Source organism: Cryptosporidium andersoni (assembly GCF_001865355.1).
Source record: "Cryptosporidium andersoni isolate 30847 chromosome Unknown contig_21, whole genome shotgun sequence".
Classification (NCBI taxonomy): domain Eukaryota; phylum Apicomplexa; class Conoidasida; order Eucoccidiorida; family Cryptosporidiidae; genus Cryptosporidium; species Cryptosporidium andersoni.
The window spans coordinates 158055-170844 of record NW_027122817.1 but is presented as its reverse complement, the minus strand read 5'-3'; the positions used below and the strand labels follow the sequence as shown (position 1 = coordinate 170844).

At 32.9% G+C, this 12790-nt stretch overlaps 7 protein-coding genes across 7 annotated transcripts in view; 3 read left to right on the top strand and 4 right to left on the bottom strand.

The window, feature by feature from the left end:
* Positions 1–215: 215 nt before the first annotated feature.
* On the bottom strand, positions 216–2684 carry cand_015110 (vacuolar protein sorting-associated protein 35; the record flags this gene model as incomplete). The annotated part of the gene is made up of 1 exon (XM_067211746.1): positions 216–2684. The coding sequence occupies one exon, from the start codon at positions 2682–2684 to the stop codon at positions 216–218; it is 2469 nt and encodes an 822-aa protein (XP_067069541.1).
* A 1068-nt stretch (positions 2685–3752) lies between these two features.
* cand_015100 (uncharacterized protein) lies at positions 3753–5177 on the bottom strand (the record flags this gene model as incomplete). The annotated part of the gene is made up of 1 exon (XM_067211745.1): positions 3753–5177. One exon carries the CDS (start codon positions 5175–5177, stop codon positions 3753–3755), a length of 1425 nt encoding a protein of 474 aa, XP_067069540.1.
* A 152-nt stretch (positions 5178–5329) lies between these two features.
* cand_015090 (HEAT repeat family protein) lies at positions 5330–7915 on the top strand (the record flags this gene model as incomplete). Its single annotated transcript, XM_067211744.1, has 1 exon — positions 5330–7915. The coding sequence occupies one exon, from the start codon at positions 5330–5332 to the stop codon at positions 7913–7915; it is 2586 nt and encodes an 861-aa protein (XP_067069539.1).
* Positions 7916–8111: 196 nt separating this feature from the next.
* On the top strand, positions 8112–9785 carry cand_015080 (lysyl-tRNA synthetase family protein; the record flags this gene model as incomplete). Its single annotated transcript, XM_067211743.1, has 1 exon — positions 8112–9785. One exon carries the CDS (start codon positions 8112–8114, stop codon positions 9783–9785), a length of 1674 nt encoding a protein of 557 aa, XP_067069538.1.
* Positions 9786–9958: 173 nt separating this feature from the next.
* On the bottom strand, positions 9959–11053 carry cand_015070 (ubiquitin family protein; the record flags this gene model as incomplete). The annotated part of the gene is made up of 1 exon (XM_067211742.1): positions 9959–11053. The coding sequence occupies one exon, from the start codon at positions 11051–11053 to the stop codon at positions 9959–9961; it is 1095 nt and encodes a 364-aa protein (XP_067069537.1).
* Positions 11054–11410: 357 nt separating this feature from the next.
* On the top strand, positions 11411–12515 carry cand_015060 (ATP synthase gamma subunit; the record flags this gene model as incomplete). The annotated part of the gene is made up of 3 exons (XM_067211741.1): positions 11411–11566; positions 11636–11967; positions 12041–12515. 3 exons carry the CDS (start codon positions 11411–11413, stop codon positions 12513–12515), a joined length of 963 nt encoding a protein of 320 aa, XP_067069536.1.
* Positions 12516–12651: 136 nt separating this feature from the next.
* Positions 12652–12790, bottom strand: part of cand_015050 (uncharacterized protein) — a gene marked incomplete at both ends in the record, with an annotated part of 1092 nt that continues 953 nt past the window's right edge. Inside the window, one exon of the mRNA XM_067211740.1 lies at positions 12652–12790. This exon is cut by the window's right edge and continues 953 nt beyond it. Coding sequence (XP_067069535.1) covers positions 12652–12790 — 139 coding nt within the window.

The window sequence follows — 12790 nt, the reverse complement described above, 5'->3', positions numbered from 1 at the left end:
ATAGTTTCAATATTGTTAGTAGAAATAATTAAGTGATCATATTTACTAGTAAATATGATATATTAAAGCACTTCACTTTCCAATAACTGAGGGATTGCTCTGCCACCTTTACTAGGAAACCACTAATTTGGGAGGGAACTATTCAGTTGACAAGTAAATTTATTTCTTAATCAATACTTAGATTTCTGAAATATAATTCAAAGTAGTATCTCTTCCTATAAGCTGGAAATAATTGAATCCTCAATTTTAAAGTTTTTGTAAATACTTTTATTTTCATTAATATGTAAAGATAAATTTTTGAGAAGTATCTTTGGTCCTTCGGATATCTCACTACCTGCAAATTGAATATGTTCAAAACAAAGTGTAACTAAATTCGATATGAAGTCAGTAGTAATGCTTGAATTTCCTTGTTCTAGATAGTACATGTACTTCTCTAAAATGTCAATAAAAAGTGCAGAATTTCCAGGAGCCATTTGAACAGAAGCATCTGCAATTTTGAGACACTTTTGCAGACATTCCAAAACTCTATCAGGATCTCTTGTTCTCTCATTATTCCAGAAAAGATTAGAGCACATCAATATTGCTCTACATTGGTCAGGTTTCCTCAGTAACTTTGCAGAGTATTGTGTCAATTTTGCAGCTAATAATTCGTAGTTGTTACTTTCCAAGCAAGATACATGGTTTATTAAAGTTCCAATAATTGCCATAAGACTTTGGAATTGCTTTTTAGATTCAGCTAACTCTTCTTCAAAGCATACTAAGCTTTGTGTAATAAATTCACAACAAATTGCTTCATAGCTATCAGATTCATTAACCCGACTAGCCATTACAGCTCCTTGTAAAAACAAGCTCAGAGCAATTTCTGCTGAACAAGAGGCTAATTCAGTAGCAATTTGGTGAATAAATTGCAAAATCTTCTTTATTGAAGGTTTTGTTAAGTCATTATTAGTCATATTCGATTCAACGCCACGTTTGTCTATCAAGGAATTTATTATTTTTAGTGAACAATAGCCTAATGTAGGTAAAGTATATTTGTAACGCTTGCTCGTGCTATGACAAAATAGCTCCCGTAAAATTCCATACATAATAAATATTTGATTAAGATCTTCATGTTGAATCTGATGTACTAGCTTTGCGACAAGGATCTGCTCGTTCACAAATTCCGCATTATCTTGTTCTAGATCATCAGTTTTGTTTGCCATATTATGAGTTAAATGGTCATTTTCATCCTCTAATAGTGGTGAGATAAATCCACAGTACCGCCGCAGTGCTTCAGCATTATCTAGTGGAGTGTTATTCTCCACTACCGTTCTAACCATTGAGATGGCTACCTTCTTTCCTGTCTGATAGTTGAGAAAATACAAAAGATTAGGGAAGTGATTCATCTCAACTAATATCGACAGTGGTAAGGATTGAAAAGGTAGTGATAGAATTTCTACGACACTATCAATGCATTTTGGCTCTAAAGTAGTTCCACAAGTTCCATCAGATTTAATACCAAGTGCATTTGTTAACAACGTAACAGTTGATCCCAAAATAATATCTACATAGTAGGCATTATTTGGATATAGAGTTAAGGTAAAAGATAAGAAAGCTAAATGTAAATCTAATAAACTTGATAAATCCCTTTCTAGAGAGTTACCAACTTGTTTTCTGCTTCCTGGCTGTGCCCTCTCATGAAGCTCTGCAAGATGCTTTCTAAATAGCTCAAATATATCAATATGATCCAATAAACCATTATCCTTGCTTTGATGCAAGAAATTTGATAAACGATTCATTAAATTAGTTAGTATAGGCTTAAGATCAACACCCGGTAATGTTTTCATACAAGCTGCTAGTAGTGTTTCCAAAGTTTTCAAATGCAATTCATCTGAAAATACTTGTATTATACAATCTAATAAGTATTGTTGTGCTAATATATCATCACAGCTTAATACTACATCCAATAGCTTTGGTAATACTTCTTGGGTATATATTGACTGAGTAATACCGTCCAAGTGAGAAACGCGAAGCAAGTTAGCACCAACAAGTATCCTCAAGTCATGTCTTTCACGTTCTTGCCTACTTCTATCCTTTGGACTACCATGATTCTGTAGTCTAATCCATAATCTAGTTGATTCACAAAAATTTGAATATAGAAACTCCCAAGAATCTAATGTACTTCCGCCTCCGTTTTTCTCATATTCACTACCAGTGTCTGGTAGTACATCTTTACACATTTGAATTAAAAAATACCTTAAGAATAGACCACGCATTGGATGCTGCACACCTCTACATAGTTCCGACATATCAAATAATATTTCCTTAGCAGGGGCTTCTAAAGATCTTATATAGCAAGCTCCGGCTGTAACAAGTAAAAAGAGACGTGGTATTATATTTCCAGCATGTTGCACAGATTCATACAATTCACTCATCTTTCTACCATGTCTGACTTTATCATCAAAAAAATTTGATAAATCGTGCATTTCTTGAAATATCTGCATATATAACTCATAGTAGTGCTTCGGTGATAAGGATGATGTACGCAACTCACAGAGCATATTTGATGCATACTTCAAAGAATCCCGCAGAGAATCTTGATCTATAGCTCTTTTCATGTAATACGCTTGCTCTTTTACATTAGAACTGATAGTAACTAGCAGAGAATCCTGATCTTGACTCCCACCATATTTAGACCTTTCCATTATAAGTTGAGAATTCCAATCAAAGTTCAAAGTTGAACGCCTAATATCACGTAAAAAGAGACTTCTATATATATTTGAATTGGTTTTTTAAAGAAGTAATCAGTGTCACTTATTTCTTGCCTTCATTTGAGGTTTGAGAGCTGATCAAAACTGGCGGTTATATTGGCGCCTATAACATGTAAGCTTTAGTAGTTGCTAATATAATGGATTATGACTTGGCAATATATTAAATGCTTACTTCTTTTAAAAAATACTTATTTTACTTTTGATTATATATAAATTTATTATACTTAGATATCATGTATATGGAGAATAATACTACAGAATGCTTCATTATTAAAGCGGCGCGGTTAGCTGCACAGGATATCAAAGAGTGTGATTTGAAAGCATGTATTAAACCTACCAAGTACACTGACAGTGCTCTTACCTACTTGAAAAAGCTGGACATGCAGTGGCGAGTACTTAAGGAAGTAAATAATATACAGAAGGAGGCTAATAAACTGAAAAAAAGCTTACCTGCGCAGCATTATACTCACCCCTATGAGTAATGTACCGGATTTATTTAAAAAAGCTTATAAAAAGCTCATAGAAAGCAATAGAACTTGAATTTGTTATAATGTAAAGCTTTCTGTTTAATGTTTTTAGGAGATTCACTATATCTTTCATAATGGAAAACGAAGTTTTGGAATAAAGTACTGCCTTAGTAATGTATACTATTTCCATCTTTCTTGCTAATAGAATTTATCTCCTAAGTAGGAGAAAGGAAGAGTGAGGTGTAACCGGGCGTAGCTCAGAGGTAGAGCGATTGACTGTAGAACTAGGCAGACATCAATTGGTCCCGTGTTCGATTCACGGTGCCCGGACCTTTTTATATGCAGTCCCCCCCAAAAGAGAGGAAAGACTCTTTAATCCACCACAGGTTTTCTGAAGAGTTAATCAGAGTTAATCAGAGTTAATCAGAGTCAATTCTACCGGTAATAATCTACCTCCAATATATTCACCTATATATGTCTATTTTAAATTGTCATAAAGAAAATTTATTTGCGTATTACATTAGTTAAGTGTACTTCACCTCAAAAGTATAAATCTTTCAAGACGCTTCAAATTTCTAATTGTAGCATTAATTATTTGCTGATTTATTAAAGATCTACCTGAGAAAGTGGCAAATAGATGAAACTCAGATGTAATAAGGAGAAGGAAATTCTCACTAATAGTTCTAATTATTACCGTACACGAGCTTGTTCTTTTCCGTGATAATTGGGAATTGGCCAATTCAGCACATTTGAAGTATTTCTGATAAATATATACAGACTTTTTGGTGTCATATATATCTGGATGAATTTCACTGGAAATATAGCAGCTTTGGTTGACCACAGCATACATAAAGTGATAAATTTCAATATTAAATAGATCTGGATCGGAGTATAGCAAACTTAAGGAAATTCGAGATGAAACTATAGTAGATGTAGGATGTAATAGTGTGTCACTTTTTAATATCTTATTTTTGCAGTCATTTGAGTGGGCAGAAAATAGCTCAAATATAGATATGTCACTATCAGATGACAATATTACAAAGCAGATATTTTGATCCACATTACTAGTATTATCTTGTTTCCAATAATGCATATAGCAGTATATATAAGATGATGAACTAATACAAGGTAGACAAATAGGAATCCATAGCTCATCAGAAGTAGATGATTTGCTTTTAGTAAAAGAAACAATAATATTATTTAGTAGCACGAAATCTGTACTAGGGAAGACAGGAATATATTTTGATCCAAACCATGTAATAATGCGATTATATACAAACAGAGCACCACCCAAAAGATTCTTGTGGCTAAATCTTAATAAATCATGCACCTTATTTCTATATGAAACATCTAATAGTTGGGTTTCTATATAAATAGCTGGTGGATCAAAAGGATATTTATCAACATTATTGAAATACTTAGCTGCACTTTTTTTTTTTGACAAGTTCCTACCAAACCTTTGTAGTGGATAGGTCCAGTACATTGCATCAAAATTTTCTTGTATAGCGCTGATACAGTTGTCCAATATACCAATATCTGTGAAACTTAACATTTGAGAGACATCAAAGTTAGGCCTAGCTTTTAGTGTATTATGAATAGATCCTGTTATAAGTACAATAAATTGATAATATATGTAATCTAGAATTCCCCTCATATATCCTATAGGATCTTGTGGGTATGAAGAGATACATACTAGGTATATTCCTTGCCTTTCTAAAAACACGATCCGATGTGACTCTGAACATATCCATTTCAAAGAATCTATCTCTGTAAGTTTATCTGATTCTGTTAAATTTGAATTGGTAACTTCATTATTTGATAATACATATGACGCCTTGTATAGTAAAGCTGTCAAAGAGCTTGTTATAACGCTTAGTTCATCCTGACCCTCGAACCCATACGAATAAATAGGTTTACCAGCAGTACTAAAAAATAGAACACATCGTTTATTCCCAGTCATGTGTTTTAAGAATATTGGTTTACTGTGTTATCCCAGCTAAGTGAACTTTAGCGGCAATAAAATGATTTAATTGACTTAACTGTTGAGTATCAAATATAATAATAAATATATTTATTTGGTTATTATATGATAAAGTTTCCATATAGTTGAATATGTCAATAGTGAAGAGCACTCAAAATGTTGATGCTAATAGCATTATTGAATTCTATAAGTCGGAGATTGAGTCAGAAAATAGTATCTACTGTTTGGAAGCGATTAGACGCTATGGAGTTGTGAGTCAAGTAATTGGAAGCGAAAAAAGTCGTAAACATTTAGTTCCAATAATACTAAAGCTCGTAGAAACTGCCTCTGACGAAGTATGCCATGCAATTGCTGAAGAACTTATCAAAATAGTTGAGAATATTGGTGATGACAAACATTGGCATTTACTTCAACCCTTGTGCGACAAATTACTTTTCCATGATGAGACAAGCATAAGATCAGAAGCTATAAGAACATTTGAGTATATATTTAGTAAGGTGGATGAAAAGCAAAAGATCAAGAACTTCGTTCAAAGTACATTGCTCCCAATAGTAAAAATGCGTATAGTTATTGATAATGATTGTTACTCAGTGGATGATTCATCTTTAAGTACAAAGCTATCCCTTTGCTACATGTTACCATCTCTTATTTTACCTTATTGTGAAAATGATGAAAAGAGTCGTATTTTAATAATGTATTTATCACTATGTGAAGATGAGGTTCCCTCCTTACGTATTGGAGCATCTCAAAATTTAGTTTTGCTGCTAAGACACCTATTTCCAGTAAAATATGGTCTTTCAGCAACTGAATATGATAATGAAAAGTTACATAATCAAGATATAATAACTGAAAAACTATTAAACCTTATTGTAAGTCTATACAGAGATGAAACATCAAGTGATATGCTACGTTCTACTTCAATTGGGATTGCTGTTCAACTTTTTATCAATCCTGTATATTTCAATGAATATATTAGCAATACAGACAGGCAGAATTTGCTATATTTAATAGGTAATGCATTGGAAGATCGTTGCTGTTACAACTTAAGACAGACAGTCACTAATGCAATGAATCATATTTGCTTAGCCTTAAAAGGTTACTATGATACCATACCAACAGTTAGCAATAGAGAGTTTACAGGATATAAAAACACTGAATCAAATAATATTTTGGACAATATTATTGGTATTCCACATAATATTGATATTATACAATCTGCATCGTATATTTTAATGAATGATTCCGATATTGAAATACGTAGAAGCATTCTAGACTCTATTGAACAACTGCTATATATGAGAATTGATATGAATAGCAGAGCAACTGAAGCATTAGACAATACTATCAACTCTATAATAAAACATTTTAAAATGGCACTACCTCTTCCTTTATACAATGACCCTAATGTATCCATCCGTTGTGCTATTTGCAGGATTACAGTAGCTGCTATCAAATATCTGGAGCTGTATTATTATAAAGATATACCAAAAGATGAATTTGAAAGAGAAAAACTCAACTTAACTAGGAATTATATTCATTTGCTTAAAGATTCAAATAATGAAGTAATTATAACTGCTGTTGAAAGACTACAAACTATTATCGTATTTATTAGCAAGGATGTTATTGTAAAAGATATACTACCACAAATTAAATTGATCTTTTTCAATTCAAATATAAATACATCGGTAGTTCCTGATAAGGGGAACATTGAAGAGACTGTTACACTTTTACCGTGGAGGGTGAAAAGAGCTATAATTAAACAACTTCCATTTTGGTTCAGAAGTCTAAAAACTAGAATTACTCCTTTTTTTGATGCAATGATTATCTGTGGTACTCTTGATCCGACTCACACTTTGAATGTTTGTGCGATGCAAGCATTTACCCTTATTATTGATGCATTAACTGATTTTTCAGATGCTGCTAATTGGATAGAAACATTTATATTGCAATGTGTAATATATCCATATCTAAGAAGAGCGAGAAACTCCATTCAAATAAATTATGATATATTTAGTGGAAGTTTAGAACTTGATGACCATAAGAACCCTAGAAAATCAAAGGACTCATGTGAGGGATATGAATCTTTTGAATATGAATTCTCGCAAAATAACTACTTGCACCGTATCCTCATTTTACAACTTATATATCTAGTATATCGTGGTTTAATTTTCAAGATGGTTAAGCAATACAAACTAAATGAGATATATCTTAGTGAAGTGAAAGAAGAGCTGAAATTTAGTATGGAGTTATGTGAGAAATTCAATAATGAACATATATATGAACTTATATCAAAGGAATTTGTCCCAATAATATTGCAGGGTCTTGAGGATCAAATTATCAACGTGCAAATTACATCTGCTAAAGTGACTGCTCAGATTTTAGATCTATTCTCTATAGATCAATATAAAACACAATTCTTTGGTCTTGAAACTTGCAAACCCTCTTCAATATCCTCAAATGATGAGACATTACGACAACATCTTTATAATCAACATGAGTTTGACACAATATGGCACTTAAGAGCAATACAGATGCCAAATAACTCATTACCTAATCCAGATAAGGTCCCAAACTACATTAATTCTATATTTACTCCTATATTCCGGAAATGTTCTCAACTTGCAGATTCATGTGATTCACTTGAATATGACCTTTATTATTCACTATATATCATTAAATCCTATTATATGTCATTAAGTAGCTCTACCCTCCATTAGTTAGATAACTACTTATATTAATAAATTTTATACTTTATAATATAACTCACTAAAAGTGCAATGAATAGATTATTGTCTTTAGTTAAACCTAGTGCAGCAATGACTGCAATATAAAGCGCCACGGTTGAGACAAAGTACTTGAGATGGTTTCACAAATCTTTAGAATTTAGATTTTCCTATATTTTGCTCCTTTAGAATGACATATGGTGATTCAGATAAAAATCTAACTATCCCAAATATTGAGGAGTGTACTTTTTATAAAGATACTGAGAAGTGCTTTAAAAGTAGTGACAATGCCGACTCAATTCAATACACATCAAACAGATTCAAAATGATTGACACTATGCGCAATGAAGGTCGTCCATTTTACCCACATAAGTTTCATGTTACAATGTCAATCCCAAAATATTGTGAAGAGTATGTCAACTTGGAGAATGGGGAAGTTGAAAAAGACAAGGTCGTTTCACTAGCAGGGCGGATAACATCAATAAGAAGTGCAAGTTCGAAATTAATTTTTTATGATATAGTTGGTGAGGATAAGAAGGTTCAGATAATAGCTAATCTTTTGGAACATGATAATACTACTGGTAACTTTAATCAGGTTCATTCTGAAATTCGTAGAGGTGATGTTGTTGGAGTAATTGGGAATCCTGGTAGATCTAGGCGTGGAGAATTATCCTTATTTATAAGAAACATTTTATTACTATCACCATGTTACCATATGCTACCTACTGCTATTTCTGGCTTAAAAGATCAAGAAATAAGGTATAGACAACGATACCTTGACTTAATACTTAATGAGGATAGTAGGAGAGTTTTTAAATTGAGAAGCAGAGCACTTAAGTTTATTCGCAATTTCTTTGATAATTTGGGTTGTTTAGAAGTGGAGACTCCAATGATGAATCTAATTTATAGTGGAGCTTCAGCTCGTCCATTTATTACATATCACAATGAATTAAATACTCAATTGTACATGAGGATTGCTCCGGAACTATATCTTAAACAGTTAATTATCGGAGGTTTTGATAGAGTCTATGAAATTGGGAAGAACTTTAGAAATGAAGGTATAGATCTTACTCATAATCCGGAATTTACAGCTGTAGAAGTTTATATAGCTTATGCTGACTATTACGATTTAATGGATATGACTGAGGAGTTAATTAGCGGTTTAGTTATGGAAATTAATGGAAAGCTACAAATTGAATATAATCCCGATGGAACTGATAGAGAGCCTGTTATAATTGACTTTACAAGGCCATGGAAAAGATATTCATTTGTCGAGGAGATTGAGACAGCAATAGGTCAATCTCTATTAAGACCACTAAATGGTCAGGACAATATTAAGTTCATGTTAGATATATGTAAGGAATATAATATTGAAGTTCCACAACCTCAAACAGCTGCAAAATTGCTAGATAAACTTGCAGGCCATTTCATAGAAATAAAGTGTCACAACCCATCATTTATTATTGATCATCCTCAGACAATGTCTCCCTTGGCAAAATGGCATAGAAGCAAAGCTGAAGTTACGGAACGTTTTGAACTATTTATTTTAGGAAAAGAATTATGTAATGCCTATACAGAATTGAATGAACCCCGTCAACAGAGGACTTGCTTTGAAGAGCAAGTAAAGTCTAAAGAGTTAGGTGATATTGAAGCATGTCCAATAGATGAAACATTTTGTTTGGCACTAGAACATGGCTTACCACCTACAGGTGGTTGGGGTTTAGGGATAGATAGGCTTATTATGTTATTAGCTAACAAAAACAATATAAAGGAAGTCATTTTATTCCCAGCAATGAAACCAATGAAACAAAACAACCAAGGACATCATAATGACTTGTTTGTAGAAGCGGAGAATCCAAAATAACGTATTCTTTTGGATCTGTTATAGTTGCAAGCTTTTCTGTTATTTATAAGTAGTAAATAGCAGTTAGCAAACACATAATTTCATGCTAAGTAGTTTTAATGAATATTATTTATAGCCTAAGCCTAAACTACATACTCTGAATAGATGATATATGTCGCAACAAAACTTAGTCTCTATTGACCAACTCCTCTTTCTAGTAGTCTGTTAATTGCTGCATTAATATCACCCCCAGTTTCCTGAAGTGCTGCAATGTTCGCATCAGTATCAATAAACCCCATATCTCTCAACTGTGTTAGTTGAGATGAATATAACTCACTTGGTGGACGACCTGAGCTGATATTCATTGTACCACCCGAAAGAATAGACGACATAGCAGGATCTCTAAGTAAACTACTCAATTGAGAAATATCTGGTACTCCACCTTGCCCTAATCCTGTAAGCTGGTTTTGGGCTGAATTTATGGTACCTGGAATTGGTTGTCCAGAATTTGCATTGGTTGTGTTACCTTGAAATATGCTCTGAATAAGTTGAGGATTTAACATCATTCTCAGCATTTCTGGATTATCTAGCATCTGACTTAGCATTGGATTGTTCATAGTCAACTGATTAAACATAGGGTTAGATCGCAAAAGATTTCGAACAAGTTCTGGGTTATTAGCCAATTCATTCATAGATTGTTGAAATACTGGAGAATTCATTAAAGATGTGAAGTCAGGTATTCCAGTTGCATTTGCAGCTCCTCCACCTAGTGGGAAAGATGTATTAGAACCGAATCCATTGCCACTTAATAAGTTGTTCATCATCGCAGCAAATGGATCACCTCCAGGTATAGTTGAGTTACTGAAGTTCTGACCAAAATTTGTACCAGTAGTACCTGCAAGTGATGCAAAATCCACATTACTACTCACTTGAGGAGTAGTTGAAGGATTGATGTTAGATATATTAGAGTTATTTAGGTTAGATATGGGGGTAGTCGTCTGTGGTTGTGGTGCTGTTGAGATTCCACTTTGTGCATTGACAGCTGATGAACCTCCAGATCTTACTAAATGCATTGTATGTCCATTTTCAGCATTTAAATCTTCTAGTCTATCATCATCCTTTAAGATACGACCCTTGTATATCAACCTTTGCTGGGTACTAGGTATTTTTGAAGGTTCTGATACCTTTTCCTTCATTTCCTTAATAGACAATTTTTTTGGAACACTCAAGGTGAATTGGCTACCACCTGAAACCTTAAATATTAGTGACAGCTCATCAGAAGATGACATTATTAATAAGAACACAGAAATATGAAGTAAGTGAAACCTCAAATTATAAATGGGGAGAACAAGAATAAGGTAAACACCGCCTAATTTTGGCGGTATATTGCAGGTTGCTAAATATAATACTTTCATTTTAGTAAAAGTAGCTACTTTACCAAAAACTCAACTTTAAGTTACCTCACCAGTTGCTTATCTTCTTATATATATTTTTAGAAATTAGCTTAGAACTTTGTAGGATTGTAAATAATTCGAAAAAGTGGCAATATACGTAATATCAAGTTATATTTTAAATTACGTTACTTTGCAAACTGTAGTCAACTGTCTGTAAAGCGCTTGCAAACTAATTAATGAAATAGATTTGGAATGTCTATGAATAGAAGTACTAGGAAATTACTATTTTGTTTACCTAAACATTTCAAGTTATGTAGATCATGGCAGATCAATAAGGTATTATATTTAAGTACCGCAAATGAGAAGATAATTAAGACTAGGATGAAGTCTATTGAATCAATTCAAAAGGTTAGCTACTACTTAGTGAAGTCCCTTTGAAAATATTAATTTAGCTACATGATGTAAATTTCAACTTAGATGACTAACGCGATGAAGGTAGTTGCTAGATCTAAACTTAAAAGTGATCAAAAGCGTTTTGAACCCTCACTGCACTTTACAACTACCCTTAAGAGTCTATTCAAAGACATATTCCCAGCTATAGAACTCAACAATAAAAGTGGAGAAGATGATATAGTATATATATTACTACCATTAACTTCAGATAAAGGCCTGTGTGGTGGGTGTAACAGTGCCCTAGCTAATTTGACCAAACTTAAAATCAATGAATTAGAGTCACAGGGTTACAAAGTTCTCATTTGTGGTGTAGGTGAGAAAATTGGTAATATTTTACAACGAAACTATAGTAGCAGGTAAGTATGGCTTAAATACTACAAGTTAGTAATATGTTCTATAATTGTAAATTTTTTAAAATCACCTTTACAGATTTATTCACATGTTTTCTGGGATAGGCAAAAACTCTTTAAACTATTCCATGGCAACAGTAATATCCCAGAAGATTCTTAATGAGATGCTGAAGTACTCTAATTGTAAACTAGCTTTATTATACAACCAGATCAGATCAGCTATTGCATTTGACATAGTTTTCGAACCATTAATAACTCCTAAGGATATACAAGAATCGATAAACTCATCATGGGATTTAGATAAAAATTACGAATTGGAACCACAAAAGAGTGAGCTATTACCAGATTTCTATGAAATATACTTAGTGGCATCAATATTTGGTGCTATGCTCAATGGAAATATTGCCGAGCAATCATCAAGAGTATTTGCTATGGACAATGCCTGTAAAAATGCAGAGGAGATGATATCTTCTTTAACTATTCTGCATAATAAATCACGGCAGTCAAGAATTACAATGGAACTTATAGAAATTATTTCAGGTACAAACACATGATTAATGATGGATATAATAACTACTTACAAGGGATTAAATAGCATTAATAAATGTACTAAAGTGAAGACTAGGCATTCTCAGAATTTAAAGTTTTGGAGTTATCTTAAATAGCTTAATACTTAATTTTAGTTATTAATTAATTCTGACATACATCATTCGTGCCATAGGAAAACTTGCTTAAGAAGACTTTACATCTTACCGTCGTGTACCTGGCAAAGAGTTTGCAACAGAATTCCCCATTGTACTTGGTCTCCCCATACCAGGTGGAAGATTCA